This window comes from Ctenopharyngodon idella, chromosome 20 (genome assembly GCF_019924925.1).
Source record: "Ctenopharyngodon idella isolate HZGC_01 chromosome 20, HZGC01, whole genome shotgun sequence".
Classification (NCBI taxonomy): Eukaryota; Metazoa; Chordata; class Actinopteri; order Cypriniformes; family Xenocyprididae; genus Ctenopharyngodon; species Ctenopharyngodon idella.
In genome coordinates this window covers 1,311,043-1,331,141 of record NC_067239.1, presented here as the reverse complement: position 1 = coordinate 1,331,141, position 20,099 = coordinate 1,311,043, and the positions used below count along the sequence as shown (strand labels likewise).

Genomic DNA, 20,099 nt, shown 5'->3' with positions numbered 1-20,099 from the left:
CAAAATTCACTTTTAGATGGTGTTTGAATATAAATGTGTCAGAAGTGTGTGTACAAAACCACCCTATGATAACAATCCACCCACTCCTTTCTTTTAATCCACATAAAACCTCAACAGTCTCATAAAACAAGCCGCTTTCATTTCTGTACGTGGTCACGTTGTGCAGGTCCCACCCACGAATGCTGACGTAGCATAGTTTCCGCACTGAGAGAGTTGCACAGTGTAGCTGTAGCGACAAGAAAAGTTTTGTAAGCGATTGAGGTGTTTTGTTGTTGGATGTAAGAGTGAACGTAACAGTCTTCATTTATGTCATATGAGCCGCTGCAGACGCACTGGATTAGTTCTGAAGGGAATGTGCCACAGATTTAATATACACATGTGATTTCTGTCCCTACTGTTTACATTCACAGACATAACCGACTGTTTATGTAAACTTTGTGTTTTGACATAACTTAGTGTGTATTTGACAGTTTAAGCACAATAAAATAAGAAAGAGAAGTTAGTTTAATACTCATGAGATGTGTCGACTGACAGCCAGCTTTCTGTTCAAATGTGTGCACTCAGAAAATGATAAATTAGAAGTTTGAACTGATACAGCTTTTAAAAGCATGGAAATAATAAACTTTCATGATGAAGAACTGCACTGTCCATGAGCATGACCGCAATATAAATAATCAAAACCAAGCAGATGTCTTGTTAGAATTTGGCACAGTATCCGATGCAGACTGGAGCTGTGATTGTGGAAAGAGGGCGGGGAGCAGCAGCTCATTTGCATTTAAAAGCACATCCATGAAATGTTTTGCTTGCACTCATAAATGGGTATTTACAACATGATATAAATAGTGATGTGTGAGGTATTTTGAGCTGAAACTTCACAGACACATTCTGGGAACACCTGAGACTTAAATTAAATCTTGTATAATGAGGCATAATTTATGTCCCCTTTAAGGGAACAAACTCTAAAAACCATGTTTACAACATAATGTCCCTGTAATTCTATGCACAACCATGTATACAAGAACACAGCATTATATTGTCAGCCACCCTAATCTTTACATAAGTATATCACAGTTCAAAATCACATGACTGTGCCTTTAAGGATGAGACCAACACTGAGTACCAAAACGCAAGCTGTATTAAATTGGTTGCTATTGATTAACATACAGACTGCTGGTGGCAGTAGTTGATCAAAGAGCCACACACAACATTATTGACAAATTTCAGATTTACAAGGTAAACAGGACCAAAACAGTTACGAATTATACACAGCACTACATAACATCAGAATTGATAATGATTCACTTTCAGCTGGATAGAAAAGAGTCCAATGGAATATTAAAAAGTACGAGTCTATACAATACTCAAAAAGAAAAAAAAATTCAACTCCAAAGGCAACAGAAATGTGCTGAACAGCTTCATAAGGACATACATGCTTTTAGAGGTATTTCATCATCTACTGCAACTATAAAGTGAGCTTAACATACACAGTTCTGTTAAGTAATAAACATCGCACTAGGGACCTTTAAGATAGTGGCTGTAGTGTTTTCAGATCATAGAACATCCCCACAGCTCCTTAACAAGCAACAATTCAATTCATTCAGCATTCATGTCTGAATAGAGATAAACTTCCAGTTAAAACTAATGATTGGGCACTGGTTTGCAGCAAGTTCACCATCAACCTTATCCTGAGTTCAGACAACATGACACAAGGGTCTGTGCACTAGTTCTTTTTTTCAAGGATCACTGTGGGTCGCAATTCATGAAGCTGCTTAAGAAGAATTTCAAGGACACCAGAAAAAACTTTTTGCACCTCAAATGTGACATTGCCGAGTGAGGTCAACTTTTGGGGATTTTTGAATTCAACAAGTTTCAGGACATCTCTCGAGTGCAATTGTGCATCAGCTCTTTTGCACACGACTGTCGCGGTTTTTAGGTGGAAAGCAGTCTGCAATCTTTTGTGTGCATTTCCGTTCAGAGGTACCGTTGCCTTTCTCTTCTGGGAAGTATTTGATTGCTGGAGAAACTGAAGAAAGGACACCTCAAACCCCATGGGCTTGAACGAACTCAGTGGTGTATTTTGACCAGACACATCTTCCTGTGTCATGGTAGTGGTGGAGGACATGGAATCGGTGTTCAGGTCCACATAATTTACTTCAGAACTCCTTGCAGTCCTTAGTCTCGTCATCCTTTTAGGTCCGAAGCACTTCTTTACACCCTGGCCCTTGCGCGGACGCCCCCTCCGTCGTTTAACCACCACCGATATCTCCGAGCATGTGTCTGTAGAAGGCTTGGCATCAGACAGATCGACGTCCTCTGTGCTTTCTTTCTCAGACGTGGGCTTCGAGAACTCTGATTCACTCTGGCTGGGCTCAGCGACTTCATCATTCTCAGTCGTCTCAATGGAGCTCTCCTCTGACTTATCAGTGTCATCACTTCTGGAAGCGATGCGCTTATATCTAGACCGGGGTATCTTTTTACAGTATATAAAGTTGCTCCTCTGTTCTTCCAGGTACTGTTTTGGGAGCCCGTGCTGAAGGTAATGCTTCATTATATTTCGCTCAGAACTGGTCACTGTTTCGCAACCCTTTATCATACAAGCATACTGCAGCTGTAAGCGTTTGGTGCACATGGCAGAGGCTTCTTCTTGTGTTTTCAAAATGGGTTTCCCATATTTGGTCCAATTGTTTTTTTTAGCTTTTCTCTTTTTAAGAGCTACCTTCTTAAGAGCTTCCTTCTTAAGACATACCTTCTTAAGAGCTACCTTCTTAATGGGTTTCTTGTTAGTCTCTCGGTTTTCCTTCTCGATAACATCAATTTCATACTTCCTGGGACGGCCAAGTTTAACCCCACTCCCACCTTCTCGTGGGTTTATGAGCAGCCGTTTGTACCTGTCTTGGTGTTTCTTCATGGTGTGCCGCAGTAGATTTGACCGTGTGCTATAAGCGCATTCGCATCCTTCCACCGGACATCTGAACATCCCTTCCACGGGGACAACTTTTGAGAGATTGGTTTCTTTATGCTCTTTGTCGACATGGCTGATATATTTCCAGAAAGCAGTGAAGGTCTCCGAGCAGTCTGGCTGATCACATTGAAACCTGCCCAGGTTGATACTGCACATCATGGCTCCTGCTTTCTCAAGGGTTAATTTGTGGAGCTGAAGGTAGTGCTGGAGCAAGTCTGGAACTGACTGAAAAATGCAAGAACAGTCTTTGACTTGACACCTGAACTCATCCACTTCCGTTATGTCTGCATCTAATTTGTCTTCACCCTCTTCATTTCTATCCTTGTCCTCGACCTCCTCTTCATTTTGTTCATCTTGACTGTTGACCTCAAATTTAGGCAAAGCAGACTGATGCACAGCTTTATAATGTAGGATCAAATTGTGTTGGATTGTAAAAGCTGCCACACAGCCCTGGTGAACACAACGATAAGGTCTATAAGGACTAAAAGCATCATCCACCTCTGCTTTTTTCTCTTTTGTTTTTTTGGGAGATTCTTTTGGCTTTGCCACTCGAGGCTTGCTAGGTTTGGGCTTTTTGTCCAATGACTGATTTAATGTCTGTACTGCTGCTGTAGGATTCTGGGTAAAAGGGGCTATGGGCAGAATCTCTTTTAGTGGTGACACATGGGTTTGACCAAAAACAGAGGACTTTGGGGAAAATCCATTTGCGTTCTGATCCATTCTTGGAGTCACTGAAGAACGACCAGACACAATCACTGATGGCTGAACAGGCATCTGAGTTACTGTCTGTGTTCCCAGTGCAGGACTTTTGCCTTGAGATACAAATGCAGATTGCTTGACAACCGATGGAGTGATGCAATGTAATATTTTGACATTACCTTCTGTCTTGGTGACTGACGTACATTTAATAACTTTCTGCTGTTTACGTGCATCCACACATGGAGTGATTTTAACTGGATTGGGGAATTCTGACACTGGACAAGGGCTTCCTCCATCACTATCCAGGAGCCTATGATTGGGCTTAGGTCTGATTTTCATCCTCTTTATTTCTTCCTGTGAAAAGTTATGAACTGACATATAATGGGCTTTGAGATTGGAGTTGCGTGTGAAGGCCTTGGAACATTTTTGACACCTGAAAGGGGCGACATTAAACTGGTCTTTCATTTGACTAAGCATTTTATCTGTGTAATTGTGGAGCTTGACAAGGTGTTTAAAAAGAGCATCTTTCGTCATGGCACTATAATTACAACCATTTGTCTCACATGCAAATGGTTTCACATAAATTGGTATCTCCTTGGGTAAATCATTGGACTCTGGCTTATTAGGCTGTGCAACACTCACTGCAGGATCAGCAACAGTTTTGGTAACCTCATTGATGCAAGCCACAGTTTTGATAACCTCACTGATTTCTCTGTCAAGGTCAAGATTCTCAAGAGCTTTTTGGATTTCCAACACTTCATCCATCTCGGTTATGGGCATACTGTTGGACTGATCATTGACGGCACTTCCCGAAGACACAGATGAAACAGTGTGAATTAAGCCATCATTTGGCTTCACGTCACTCAATTGTGAAACTGCCTCAATAGGGACTTTGTCTGTGTTTCCCACAGATTGTTGCTCACTTTGAGGTGCATTCTCAATCAAGTTTGAGGTATGCTGTGAATCCCCATTGTCAGGACTTGCAACAGACATTTGTGAGTAGGAACTGTCAACACTTGATCCACGAGGCAAACTGCTTTTTTTGTAAAGGTCTCCAGCCAATATCTGCTCACGTAGTCTTTCTTTGACACTCTTTTCAGACACCAGGTTTTGAGTAAGACTTGCCATGGCTGCCAGAAGTCCATCATTTGATAAGTCACTTGCACTGTCGGTTGTTTTTTCCTTGATCTCTTTCATTTTGTTTAAAGTTTCAGCTTGAAGAATTTGATTGACATGATCTGACGAACCGCTATTCAGGCTGGATGTGGACTGGTCATCAGCCAACAATTGAGAAAGAAGAGGATCACTGACATCGTCATTAAACAGTGTGTTCGACATCTCAGAATAACTTGCTTGTAGCTGATGTTTGACACTACCAGTATGCTGTATGACACTAGTTTCTGACATACGACTGCTCGGAGCATATGGAGCACAGGGGTTTGGAACCGTCTGCTGTTCTTGTCCAGAGCTCATACACAGATTTGACGAGCTTTGCTTGAACACTCCCCCCGTCTGTGTGTCTTTGCTATTGTAGGTGCCATTGGCTTGGGGATAAGTGACATTTGGGAATAGTTTTGGATCAAGAGGGCCCTTATTCTGTGGCAGGTTGAAATATGAGGATGATGTTGGATGAGGAGAGTTAAGAAGATCAAGAAATGAGCTGGGGAGGTCCCCTGTCAGGTCAGTTTCATCAAATGGTTTGCAATGAGCCCGTTTTGACAAATGTCCTCCCAGAGATTTAGGACTCGGGAATTCTCTATAACATCTGCAGCAAATGAACTTGCCATCTTTAATAATTGCAGGCCATTTTGTTCTGCTGCTTCGTTTAACTCTTTTTTTGCCTTTATCACTGGACACATTTCCATTGTTATTCTGACAACTTGGAGAACTGCTGTTTGATGGGGGAGTTTCATTGTTAGGGAGTGGTAAACCTAAAGCTGTATCTCTCTCCAACTTCACCGCACACTGAGTGTTGGTTACTGCAGAGAATTTATCGTTTGTTTGCTGCGTGTAATCTGCTGAAGAATCTTTGGAAACTGAATTGTTCAAATTGTCAGTGTAAGAGGGCAACATGGACATTTGAGCAGATCCCAAATTTGTCTCTACTACAGAATTAACGGCTACCACTACATTAGGACCCATGATTTGATGGGGTGGATTGAGACTGCCAACTGAATGTAGACTTTCATCTGAGGTGCCATTGAGTTTTTGAACGCTGTCCGCTTGAGCTGGTGCTGGGTAAACTGTATTATTCTGCGGTTGTAGAGTAGTATAGCTCATACCTCTCTGCTGTCCATCCTCACTAGAAGCTGCATTCATGCGAGTAAAATGGTTGCTAGGAACTGTGTTCATGTTTTGGGTCATCGATTGAGAATTACATATCTGCTGTTGGAGTACCGAATTGTTCCTGGGGGCCCACACGTGGTCTGCTGCCATTTGAGGCTGATTTGTACCATTTCCAAGCTGAGAGAGAACAATGGGATCTAATATATTGTCCATTTCATTGGTACGGATATGCCTTGGGGAAGCAGTGACTTGAGAGGAGACAGAAGGATAGTTGGGGTTTGCACAGTTGGTTGGGTAGGAAGAAGGCTGGCTAAGGGGATTCGGTGTCTGAACACCAGGGCCAGTGACTCTTTGGCCCAGCTGGTCTTGTGGATTCACAACTGAATTGAGGGTTCCGTTTACAGAAACAGATCTGAGTGTGGATTGGACTGAAACATTGTTCTTCTTTGCTAGTTTCCACTGTGTGTAAAATTCAGGATGAACAGCCCTCATGTGCTTAGTAACACTTCTGTAAGAGCTATAGTCTCGAGTACATGTTTCAAAGTGACATTTGTGTCTCTCTTTGTTTTTCACATTCATATCTACTGGTTTCACAGATTTGTTCTCCAATACTTGTCCATTATTTGGTACAGAAGTCATTTGTAGAGGAAGTGTCTGAGAAACAGGAGGAAGCATCTGACCCAATGAGACAAGTGGTGTTGTATTGTGGGAAGTCTGTGCTGGAGAGGTTATGTTGCTACTACACAGGCTCTGAAATGATGTTTGAACCGGAGCTAAAGGATTAGGACTGTACTGCCGAAATACTCCATTGTTATTGTTGTATAATGGAGTAGTACCCGGATCAGCTGTCTGCAGCTGCCCATCAGTTGGTGGGACAGGCAGAAAGTCCTCCAATACACTCTGGTATGAAGATGTAGACGGCATAGGATCTGAATCACTCATCAAGGCCTCCAAAAGAGATTCCTCCGGTCTATGCTGAATTAAGTGAGGCGTGTGAGTGCCCACAGCTGACTGGCCCAGGTGGTCATTGATCTGAGGGATATGCTGATGGATGGGATGTTGTTCAGGTTTACTTGTCCCAGATTGGGCACACTCTTGAGCAGAAAGTGTAAAAGCGCTATTTAGCATCTTTTCAACAGAATGCTTTATGGTCGCCATGCCAGATGGACGATCCACTTGAGACCCTGTGCCGCTGTCATTCAAAGGGGTGACTGAGAGAGAGCCAGGCTGAGCAGAGCCTTGATCTATTTGATCGGAGTGGTCTGGATGAGGTTCTGCTGGTTGAATACTTTGACTGTCAGTGCCTTGGCCTTCCTCTTTTGCAACATGGACCTCTGCATGGAGGTCTAACTCAGACTGCGAATGAAACACTTTACCACAGTCTGGTGCTTTGCAAGTAAATGTTTTATAATGCTGTGCCTCATGGTCATACAGTTTGTAGGCTTCATGAAAAATCTTGCCGCAACCCGGAAACATACACTTAGCCTTAAAGACTGGGTGTTCTTTCTTATGTACGATAAGTTCGGCATTGGAGTCAAAGCTGGCTTTGCAATTAAGCTGTATGCAAATGTAGGGTTTGGTGCCACAGTGCACCTGGAGGTGATCATTTAGGTGATCAACACTGACAAACTGACGACGGCAATACTGGCACACCACTTTTGAGTTCTGCATTTCAAGGAAGCACTTCGCTTCCTCATTGTCGCCATGATCTTTCACATGGGCAACAAGATTTCGGAAATATTTAAATCCCCTCCTGCAGCTCTGGACTGGACAAATATTCCCTTCACAACCATTTTTGAAGTCTAAGCCATCAGAGTCATTGGCAGCTCCATTACTAAGTTTGTTGGATTGCCCACCACTGTTATTTTTTGTCTTGGTCTTACGCACCTGATTTTCACTGCTTTTAGCTTTCAGGGCAGCTATGACAGGAGCAGCTGTTTTGGGGTTGGCTAACTGCTTACTAGTCTTCATTGCAGCGAGGCGCTCTTTGCAAGAAAGTTTAACGTGTGATGCGACATGTGGTTCAAGAGTCTCTTTTGTTTCAAATGTCTCTAAACATATCGGGCAGCTGTAGTGTCCATCTTTGAAGTGAGTCTGTGCATGACGCACGATTCGGTGACCAAGAAACTCCTTATCGCATAAAACACAGTATTGCATGTAAGCTTGCCAGTTTCTAAACCTAGCTGAGACAAACCCTTTTTCTCTCAACTTTTTCATCTCTCTGTTTTTCTGCTTCTGATCTTCTATTTCATTTAGTTCATTAGTTGTATCCAAAAAACGCTGTGAGACATCCTTGAACTCCTCACTAAATATGCTGGTGTCTTCCCCTAAGCCCTCAAGGTCACCATCGTTCAGTTCATCAATGGAGGACACAATAGAGGCCTCCTCCCCCATTAGACCTAAACAGTGGCGTTTTAATGCCTTCCAGTTCCAGAACTCAGGATCAAAAGGCCACTGGGTTTTGAGGACTAAAAGGAGCTCACAGCGCAGCGAGTTCGGTACCGGTAGGTCTTCCTCGTCTAGCTTCTGGTCTGGCTCATTGTAAAGAGTTTCCACTGCATAGTAAGAGTCCACGGTTGGCTCCAGGAGAAACTCTGTCAGTTGGCAGGCCCTTTTGACCTCCAGGTCAGAGGGTAAGAGGCAGGAAATGGTTTTGCAGACAGTGGCCTTGGTGTTTCCTTCGCACGATTCCAATCGCAGAGCTCGTATGCAGATCTCAACACAAGTCGAAAGTCCAACTTTGTCCATCTATGGATTTGGAAAATGAGTATTTAGTATTTCAGACATTTGATCATGTTTAAAATTAACAGCATAAAGTGAGATACAGAAAAGGCTCACCTCTGACTGGATGACTTTGATGAAAAAGAGAAGGTGGAACACAGTTTTAGACAGAAATGACATCTGACGGCATCTGTCCAAAAAGCCTTGATCTGAAGGCTCTAATCGTTTGAGCAGTTTTCCCCAGAACAGAGTCAACTCCCTGCCAGAAAACACACAACATTTCTCAAATTATTTAGAAACAGAACACTTTCAATTAAAAGCCTTTTTTTTTTTAAAGCTATTTATCATGGTTAAAGCAAATTCGTATTTGTCATTTCCCAATTCTACATTGATTTTACTAGCATTGGTCACATTTGTGACTTACCAAGCACAGTAGGTATCCTCCTGTAGAATTTGACGTGTTAAAAACCCAGAACACAACGTAAATGCAGCTTTCTCATCACCATCAGCCTCAAGGTTACAAATCATCTCTAAAGCATCACGACAATCCACTTTTGACAGCTGAAAAGGAAAGGAAAGAAATTACAGATGTAAACTTTATATTTGTCTTTGGAATTATGAAAATTTACTTCCAAAGGCCTTATGACAACAATAATCAAGTTCAAGTTCGAATTTTTATGAATTTGACCTTTTATTTAACCTTTGGCTTATGATCCTTGAATACTTTCATAACAGTTAAATCTGAACAGGAATGGTAAGATGCAGAAACAGAAGTATAATCTCAGTAAACAGTCCACTATCTTACCTCTTCCATTACAAGTTCCTGCGGCGCAACGGTGCACAAACAAACCAGGTACATCTGCTTAAAGTGTCCCTTCTCCTGAAATTCAGAGAACTCAGCACAGGCCTTGGCCAACGACGCAGCCTGATCTACACAGCTCTCTTTGATCAGGTGCTTCACTCGCATCCTCAGAAGTGTTGGTCCTTCCAGGGTGAGGAACTCATGGACTAGAGAGAAAATAAAAACTTTTCAATGCTTGTGTAACACAGGTCGACAGGTTAACTCTGTTGGTTCTGTTGTCAAGTCATATTTGACAAAGAGAGAAACATTAATTTATGGGTTAAAGAGGAGCACCTTTCTCTTGCGGTGGCATGTCATTTATGAGAATGCCCGTCAATGTAGGATTGGTCCAGACCCCTTGCTCTCGTGCGATGGTGGATAGAATGAGGAGATGACTGATTCCCTTCTCTTGCACAAGAGGATGGGCGATCTACACAGACATGACAGCCCACAAAATAAACATAGTTTAGAAAAACAGTGGAAAACCTACATTGCAAACAGCTAGTGTCTTATTTGTTGTTGACTATCAAGTTGGATACTTTACTGCAGAAGACAACAAAGCTGATTAATGCAAACACTAGTAACTAAGAACTTTAGCCTGTTAAATATACCTGGACAGATGACCTAAACCTGTCCCACAATGCATCTGGGATATTCTGGGGCATAGAAATCAGCAGCTCTGCACAACTCCTAGAGAAGAAAGGCAACAAATACTCATAATAAACTTGAGTAAAAATGAACAGAAAAAGAGAGAGGAGAAAAAGTCACTTAAGTGCATACTCACAGTGAGAGCCTTTCAAGCACAACCGGCACCTTTTCACACTGGGCAGAGAGGTACGGGGACGCCTGTGCAAAGCTCAGCAGTGCTTTGATATAAACCTCCAGTACTGGTAACGGCTCCTCCTCAATCCTCCACAGACTGGCATACTCCACCAATGTCTGAAAAGAGCACAAATGTGAGTTACACATTCTGACTAGCATGGTCAAGTTCACTGAGGGCTGATGCAAAATGCAATATTACATTGATGTTACATGTATCGGATTGATCTCATATGCTTGGGTAACGCATACTCACGCACTTCTGTTTATTGGTGTTCAGCTTCAGCTCACGCTGCGCATACGGCAAACACTGACTCTTAGAGACTCTGACTGGATTATTTGAAACAATCAGATTCATTTTATACGTTTCTTTTTCAAAAACATTGAAAAGTTTTATTATCGTAATGATTATTCAATTTCTGTAGTATTTCTTACTACATGTTAAATAAAACTATTGTACCAGAAAAATTTAATTTGCATCCTCGTTCAATTGTATTAGTCTTATTGTTTGAAATTTGCTTTTGTTCACCAGTCATCTGTAGGCAGCTTCTGTTCATTTGTAAGAGTGTATAAAACAACATTATCCAGGTCAATCCTGTGAAAGAGATTTTTAATCTCAGTGAGTTTTTTTCCTGGTTAAATAAAGGTTAAATAAGAAAAATAAATAAATATTAACAAATGTTTAAATTATGAAAACTTTGAAAATGAGAAAATACTATTATTTATTCATTATCATTGTTTATTTATTATTTCTCAAGGTACGATACCAAGTACTATCACAATGACTCTTATTGTTTGGAAGTGTAATTCAGGGTTCATACACATTTTTACCAATAAATTTCCATGAATTTTGAGGCAAATATTCATGACCTAGTGTTCCATGAAAGTCTATAGATACATGTAAAATAATATGTAATTTTTTAGACTTTTTTTTTAAAATTACAATTATCTCACCTACATCCTTAATGTTTGCTCAATCTATGTATGCGTCTTTACAATGTGTAATTTTATTTTTTTCTCTCGCAACAGCTTAAACGCAGCACAAGGAAGTTTGTAAATTCGATTCAAAGTTTGAAATCAAACAGCCAGTAAACAATCAAATCACAATCAGTAAAATAAATACAGTAGAATAAAGATATAAATGAAAGTTTTTAAATAGGTTTAACAGTAGTATTCAAGCACATAAATTTAATAGTCTTCACTGTAAATTAACTCTTTCCCCATCATTGTTGGATTTTTCTGGCTTTCCGTGAAACAAATTTCCATGACTTTTCCAAAACTTTGCGTTTATGGTAGGGCTGTCAAAATTAAAGCTTAAAATCACGTTAATGCAATTAATTATTTTCAGTTTAGCGCGTTAAAAATATTTAATATTTACAGTTTCTCTCAATCGCTTGGGGTCAATTTTTTTCTCTCTCAAAACAATAAGATCTCTGAACAGTTAGTTTCTTGTTCACATCAGATTTGAAATTCTTACCAATTTAAGCAATTGCATGTATTTTGACAATTTGCACAATTTCTAAATGCACATGGCTTGATCAAAACTGATGAGTTGATTCTCAGTGAAACTGTAAAACACTTCGTGTGAGCCTCCACATGCAAAATGATCCATTCAGTTATAAAAATCTGTCAGACATGCATGTATACTTCTTTCATACCATGGAAAGTTTGTAATGTCTGCTAAATTGGCAAATGGTCTGCCATTGTAATGAAATACGAATCACACCATCTTACCAATCAATCAAAAGTTTGGAAGCATAAAGTTGGTTATAAGGAGTTTGTCCAGCAAAATCACTATCATCTTTGAACATGCAGGAATGTCTAAATCCCTAAACAGCAACAGCAGTTTATTTTTTTGTAGAAATGTGATATATATAAATTAAAAATACACAGATGCTTGTTGTGGAAGAGCAAGATATGTAAGAATGTGTGGTGTTAGGGGAAGACATAATTAAATATGAAAAAATGAACAAGCAACTGTGAATTTTCAGTTTACATGTAACACATTTCTACAAATATGTGCTATGTTTGGTTCCACTTTATATTAGGTGTCTTTATCTACTATGTACTAATATTTAACTGAATAATTTAATACAATTCACTTACTGTGCACATACGTTTTACATTGTACTTATATAAAAAAAAAAAAAAAAAACTGCATGTAATCACTACTAATTAAATCTAGAATTACACTGTTGATCTTCCCTTACACCTTAACCCACCCTTAAACCTACCGATACCACCAAACCGGTCCCTAACCTTACCCATATCCACCTCAATAACAGCACAACTATCTTCCAATACAATGACTACAATAAGTACAATGTACTCATTTTTTTTATGTAAGTACATAGTAGTTGTGGACACCTAATATAAAGTGTGACCAAATGTCCAGTTTCTTTTTGAGTACTACAGTATTGACTTTTCCTAGTAATTTTTTACTTGCTGCTGAAATCTGTATCTAAAAATCTCAGTGTGAGACACAAGAGCATTCGGCCAGACAAAACTGACATTCTTGTATAGTGTAGAAAACAGACAGTGTCAACTAAAAAGTAGAAAACACATGCAATTTGTATAGAACAAATATTTTCCATGGGGGGAAAAAACTGTTTGACCAGTGTGGCTCACACAATGACAAAAACACTTTATTTTGGTGGCATTGGCCAATTTACTGACACAAAAACTAGGTTTTGAAGCATGAATTAAATGTGTTGGTGAGCAACTACATTTTGCTGATATGTGATAGAGTTCTGATCTTCCAGCGAACAGTTGAGCTTACAGTTTAGAGAATGTTAAGACTGTTTCGGAAAAATGTGCCAAAGCGATATTGTTATTGGCGAGTATCCTCACAAGCAGTCTTAAATGAGTTAAAAAGTTAAATGAATGTAGAGTTGTGAGAAATTAGGATGTGTTTCAGATCTGCATCATGCACATCAGCTCTTGAAGCCTAATAAACCTGCTGCTGTCTGTCATTAACGTTAATTAAATTCACACCCAACTTATAACGTGCATTAGGGTAATTTGCGTCGTTCTTTCTGCACTCTCTTTTTAGTTGTTTGTCTATGTAAACATTCATCAGAAATGTTTTTAGCCATTGTGTCTAGTGCTACCAAGTTCATAGTGAAATTGTAAAAATGTTACATACTTATGTACTTATTAGCTGTCTTGAAGAAGCTTAGAAAATGTCACCAGAATTGGAAGACACGATCATTAAAGTGACACAATCTGCAGGTGGACAAACAGAAGAATAGTGAAAAGTACTTTATTACATTTCTGTACCTGAAAACTACTGTTAGACCTGCCTGAAAAGCACTGTTTATTTCATCTACATCTTTATTGTATTATACTTATTTGTGCAATCATTTGATTATTTGTTCTTATTTTATTACTGATTGTTTACTTGTCTTTAAAAATGTAGGCTACTAAAATTATATTAGTTAAGCTGGTAGTTTTAGCTGTGGTATCGAAATTGGAGAACAGGATTTTGAATTTTCACTAGTATCTAAAATGTTTTATGGCTGGTAAAAAATAGTTTTGGCCGACAAATTTTCTTAAAGGATGAAAATTAGCCCAAGCTTTACTCACCCTCAAGCCATCCGAGGTGTATATTACTTTCTTCTTTCTGACGAAGACAATCGGAGAAATATTAATATCCTGACGCATCCAAGCTTTATAATGGCAGTATGCGTTATCAAATGAGTATGAGCTGAAGAAAGTGCTTCCATCCACATCCATCCATCATAAACGTACTCCACATGGCTCCGGAGGGTTAATAAAGGCCTTCTGAAGTGAAGTGATGCATTTGTGTAAAAAACATATTTAACAAGTTATGAAGTAAAACAAGCTTACGCTGTACGTCCTACGCCTTCCCTATTCAACTTACGCCAGTACCGTTTTTTCCATAATTTGAATACGGAAGGCGGTCTGGTGGAAGCTACATATTTTACTTGGTTGTGGATGGAGACACTTTCTTCAGCTCATACTCGTTTGGTAACACATACTGCCATTATAAAGCTCGGATGCGTCAGGATATTTATTAATATTTCTCCGATTGTCTTTGTCTGAAAGAAGAAAGTCATACACACCTATATGGCTTGAGGGCGAGTAAAACTTGGGCTAATTTTCATTTGAAAGTGAATCCTTTAAGTCACTGGCCATTGGCAGGTGTGGCAAAAAGTTAGTTTTAGGCTCTGGTTCTGGGGCACCGGTTCTGTTGGTCATATTAACCATATAAACTCTTGATATTTTCAACCAATGTGAGAGCATGAAACCACTGCTGCTACACTTTAATACTACACAAACATGCATAAACACCAGTGTCTTTCTCTAGTACATACACACACGCGTCTCATCAAGAGTGTGATCAGACTCTAAAGGTCAAAGGTCATCATCAGGGGTTGGAGATCTTAGTAAGACACAAGCAGACACCGCTGCATTTATTTCTAAAACACAATGAAAACTGCCTGTTTTGAAATGAGAGATGTACTGGCCTCGAGGTGTTCGAGTTGAGGCACTACAGCTAAAAACACTGTTGTTTTATGCACTGGTCAATATTGAGATTTTGGGCTATTTAGCTTTTCATAATGTGTTGTTTCAGACTTGTGGAAAAAACATCCAAAATACACTTAAGTGTTTGTTTGCATTTTATTCCTAAAAACATGGTGAAAATTTATTTTTTTCTGTCTGTTGACAGTATTTTCTGATTTATGGAGTGTATGCAGTGCTTAAAAGATTAGTCCACTTTGATATAAAAGTTTACACACCCCCAAGATGTCCATGTCCTCCTTTCTTCAGTCGAAAAGAAATTAAGGTTTTTGATGAAAACATTCCAGGATTATTCTCCTTATAATGGACTTCAATGGTCTCCAAACGGTTGAAGGTCAAAATTACAGTTTCAGTGCAGCTTTAAAGAGCTTTAAACGATACCAGACGAGGAATAAGGGTCTTATCTAGCGAAACGATCGGTCATTTTCTAAAAAATTCAAATGTATATGCTTTATAAACACAAATGATCACCTTGCAAGTGCTTCCGTCTTCTTCAAAAAGCTTACGCTGTATGTCCTACTCCTTCCCTATTCAACTTACGGAACGAACGTGGCACCAGTTCCGTTTTTTCCGTAAGTAGAAAAGGAAAGGCGTAGGACATACAGCGTAAGCTTTTCGAAGAATACGGAAGATGGAAGCACTTGCAAGGCGATCATTTGTGTTTATAAAGCATATACATTTGAATTTTTTCGAAAATGACCGATCATTTCGCTAGATAAGACCCTTATTCCTCGTCTGGTATTGTTTAAAGCCTTTTGAAGCTGCACTGAAACTGTTATTTTGACCTTCAACAGTGGAGTCCATTGAAATCCACTATAAGGAAAATAACCCTGGAATGTTTTCATCAAAAACCTTAATTTCTTTTTGACTGAAGAAAGAAAGACATGAACATCTTGGATGACATGGGGGTGAGTAAATTATCAGGAACTTTTAATTTGAAAGTGGACTAATCCTTTAATGTAATCAATCAACTAGGGAATATGGTATTAACTTTTTTTAAACCCTATTCACCTGGAATATCAAGCTTTAAAAACACCAACCCTGGACCAACAGCAAACGCTTTGCACATGAATCCACAATGGACCAAAACTAAAGTTGACAACAAAGAGAACAATTGTAATAACTATAATTTATATATAATACATACAGTATTTTAAGCATTCGAATATTAATATTTTCAAAGCCTTAAAAGACATCATACAGACCCATTTCACTGTGATTACAAGTTAAACATGAATAAAAGATGCTTGAGTTTACACCGTAAGTGAAATGACTACTGAATAATAAAGACAATTACGCCATAAATCACAATTAGAGTATGACTGATCGTTTAACTTATCAAAATGTGATCATAATGCAGTAGTGTTTGTTTAACACCTAACGAGTGATCATCAGTTTCACACAGGGAGATATAGATATTATACACTGATCAAGACAAAAAGCAGTACTGATATGGGATCATGAACAGAGGTTATGTTAAACTAAACTGCGAGACAAACTTGTGTTAGTCTAGAAAGCATCTGCTGTAACAGCTCCGCTTCTTCTTACCCAGAGTTAAGAGAACATGAGCAACATTACTGTCTTACAACACACTGACATCTATATATCATCAGGAAACAGAAATATAGGTCAGTAGACCTTCAGAGCAAAAACAGGAGCAACGACTCACTGCACCAGAGGCCGGGACACACTGAACGCAGAGGAGCACTAGAATATACCTTACAACTTAGGCACACAAAGAAAAAGAACTTTCAAGCAAACAGTGAGTGAACTGAATGTCTTTTCTTAAAGGATTAGTTCAATTCAGAACTAAAATTTCCTGATAATTTACTCACCCCCATGTCATCCAAGATGTTCATGTCTTTCTTTCTTCAGTTGAAAAGAAATTATGGTTTTTGAGGAAAACATTCGAGGATTTTTCTTCACTGGGGTTCAACAGGTTGAAGGTCCAAATGTCAGTTTCAGTGCAGCTTCAAAGAGCTCTACATGATCCCAGACGAGGAATAAGAGTCTTATCTAGAGAAACCATCGCTCATTTTCTTAAAAAAAAATAAAATAAATAAATTATATACTTTTTAACCACAAATGCTCATCTTGCACTGCTCTGCGATGCGCCACGCGTTACGTAATCACGTTGGAAAGGTCACGCGTGACGTAGGCGGAAGTACCGCGGTAGGCCAAATTTTCTCCTCCAACTTCAAAATCATCCGACATCGTTGTTTTACCTTTTTTATAAAGGCCGTTTGACTTAGTCTTTGCACATTTGCTTTGTAAACACTGAATCGGTACTTCCACCTACATCACGCGTGACCTTTCCAACATGATTATGTAATGCGTGGAGCATCACAGAGCAGTGCAAGACGAGCATTTGTGGTTACAAAGTATATCATTTTTATTTGTTTTAGTAAATGAGTGAAGGTTTCTCTAGATAAGACTCTTATTCCTCGTCTGGGATCATGTAGAGCTCTTTGAAGCTGCACTGAAACTGACATTTGGACCTTCAACCCGTTGAACCCCAGTGAAGTCCACTATATGGAGAAAAATCCTGGAATGTTTTCGTCAAAAACCTTCATTTTCTTTTTAACTGAAGAAAGAAAGACATAAACATCTTGGATGACATGGGGGTGAGTAAATTATCAGGAAATTTTAATTCTGAAGTGAACTAATCCTTTAAGTTATGGTGACAAGGTAGATGATGATGATGATGATGTGCAGCCGGTAATTAATTGATTATGTTGGTCACATTATGATGCTGCTGCACAACATAATCTGCACAGAATTATATATTGACAGATTATGGTGATCTGCAGTGAGTGTCAGATTACAATGTTGCTGCACATTATAATCATCAATGCACATCATTATAGATCATGATGACAATGAAATGCAGCAAGTTTATAGAGGCTCTGTCATTGTAATCTGACACTCGCTGCACATCACCATAATCTTACTGCAATTCATTTAATGGTGCAGTGATTGGCATTAAGTGACTGATTTTGGTGATATGTGCTGTTAGTAATACATTATGATGATGATGATGTCCTGGGTGTGACATGATGTTGTGCAGGAATAGTGTAGGATTATGAGAATGATGTGCAGTTGATTATAATACTGTTCTGAGTTATGGATAATGATGTGCAGTGGTTTATAATGCTGTTCGGGGTTATTGATGATGATGTGCAGTGGCTACAGATGATGGCGATGATGATCAGGGTCTGGTTCTGCAGTTGTGCGCGCGCTGCGTGCTTGTTTACAGTCCTGCGCCTGATGCACACAGGCACTGATTGATCCACAAAAACGACGCCGAATAACTAACGGACCCTCTATGAACGCGTTAGGATAGCAAGGCTGTGTCTAAATACGTCGAACATAGTCAAGCAGCACTTCTCAGCCGCGGGATTACTGCACTACTGTCGGTGTGTGTGTGAGTGTTTATGAGTGCAGCTAAACATTGTTGTGCCACACGCAGAATTACGGGACAATCTGCGCTCACCTGACAGAACTCATAGCAGTACTGTGACGCACGCTCGTCGGGAGACTCCTGGCTGTTTTTCAGAGCCGCTGCTATGTCCTCCAGTCGCGTTGTGAGCGCGTTTAAAGCGCTGGAAGGGTCGCTCCGCTCGCTGCGGTCCTGCTCGGCCTCCTCGTCCGCCATCTTCACTTCCAATTCCGCCGCGTACGCACAGCGCGTCACGTGACGCCAAATCACTGTGCGTGCTGACGTACTGGGCAAGTCACATGACCCTGCGCTCGAGTCGGGTCAAACATTTCTCTTACAAGTTAACTAATGTACCACATTTCAGGAAAATAATCGATTTCAATAAGTAGGATATTATTGTCCAGACTTAGTTTCGGCCATTATTGTGTTGAATGCATATCTGCATGTTATAGGAAAACACCTGAATGGATTATGTGTAGAATATATGAAACTATAGCTTATGTATTAGTTGAATGTTAATGCTAGGAAAACGAGAGAAAATTAGCCACTCTTTAAGGAGAAAATATCTGAAACATCAAAATACGTTCTGGATTTTTTTAAAGACGGGACTGTGCCAGGAAGTTAGGATTTTAGATTTTTTTTCCCCACCATAATATGTGATTTAAAAATTCATATCATAAGTGTAAGAAGAAAGCAGTTCTTCATAGCTGTAAGTCAGGTAAGGAAGGTGTGAAAACTTCCTTTATAACTGGTAAAAGTCCCTATTTCCATTTCAACCACATCATTTGAGCTCTTCTATAACGTTCAAATAGGACATTAATCACTCAATGACAACTGAAAACACTTTTCAGTATCTTTATTAGTGTATTCCGGTCATGGGGTTATGGCATTTTGATAAGATCAAACTGATTTGATTTTTTTTAATCAAATAAGATGAAGCATTTGATACAAAACCAACTGAAACCACGAAGCACAAAATTCATAAAATACACTGAGAATACTTACTGATGTTTGTGTGACTGTTTTCCATGAAAATGATGTGACTTCTTGGAAGATGATGGCATTATGGACCTGTTTTAAAGTGATTTTAACAAAGACTAACAGGATGGATTATTATCAGTGAAAACAATATTTTTTTTGAAACATTTAGGAGAAATAAAATGAAGAAACACCTAAATGATCAGTTTCATTGGGTTAGTCATGTCAGTACAGCAGCTGACAAACATAGAGAAATGATTTCAAATTCACCTCTATGTCCATTTTTTATAAAGGAAAACTTAACTAATGTGATTTCTATCTTTATTCAATATATTAAGACATATATCATGAACATATTCTGCATAGTCAGAATGACCAGCCTTATCTTTAACTTTTGCTTATGAAATGCTGTGTTGTATCGAAATTACTAAATATGCATTAATACTTAATATTTCAGCTAAAGTGTTTAGATATGCAGAACGCAGTAAATAGAGATCTTTAAAGAAATCATAAAGATCAAAATGACAGCGTTGTGGCTTTGTCTCTGTGTTCGCTTTGAACATGTCGATTCTTTAATGTTTTTGAAATAACTCTCTTCTGCTCACCAAGGCTGCATTTATTTGATCAAAAATACAGTAAAAACAGTGAAATATTATTACAATGTAAAAAAAAGCTGAATAAATTGTACAATTTAATTTATTCCAGTGACATTACTTCAGTCTTCAGTGTCACATGATCCTTCAGAAATCATTCTAATATGATGATTTGATGCTAAAGAAACATTTATGATTATTATCAGTGTTGAAAAC

The 20,099-nt window shown here is 39.1% G+C and overlaps 1 protein-coding gene and 1 long non-coding RNA gene across 2 annotated transcripts in view; one reads left to right on the top strand and one right to left on the bottom strand.

Moving 5' to 3' along the window:
• The window catches only part of LOC127502252 (uncharacterized), a 265,865-nt gene that overhangs the window by 76,256 nt on the left and 169,510 nt on the right, over positions 1-20,099 (top strand). The window lies entirely within an intron of this gene.
• Positions 1,118-18,560, bottom strand: znf292b (zinc finger protein 292b). Its single transcript, XM_051874854.1, has 8 exons — positions 18,367-18,560; positions 10,294-10,448; positions 10,121-10,199; positions 9,804-9,939; positions 9,474-9,676; positions 9,093-9,229; positions 8,786-8,927; positions 1,118-8,695 (listed from the first exon to the last, which is right to left on the bottom strand). The coding sequence occupies exons 1-8, from the start codon at positions 18,526-18,528 to the stop codon at positions 1,721-1,723; spliced, it is 7,989 nt and encodes a 2,662-aa protein (XP_051730814.1). The 5' UTR covers positions 18,529-18,560; the 3' UTR covers positions 1,118-1,720.

Bases quoted from the DNA above. Each gene is read 5' to 3' on its own strand.
- znf292b (XM_051874854.1), bottom strand. From the start codon at position 18,528: ATGGCGGACGAGGAGGCCGAGCAGGACCGCAGCGAGCGGAGCGACCCT. The intron at 9,677-9,803 runs GTGCTCCTCTTT...TTTTCTCTCTAG, and splicing joins CATGCCACCGCAAGAGAAAG to TCCATGAGTTCCTCACCCTG. The intron at 8,928-9,092 runs GTAAGTCACAAA...GTTTTCTGGCAG, and splicing joins GAGGATACCTACTGTGCTTG to GGAGTTGACTCTGTTCTGGG.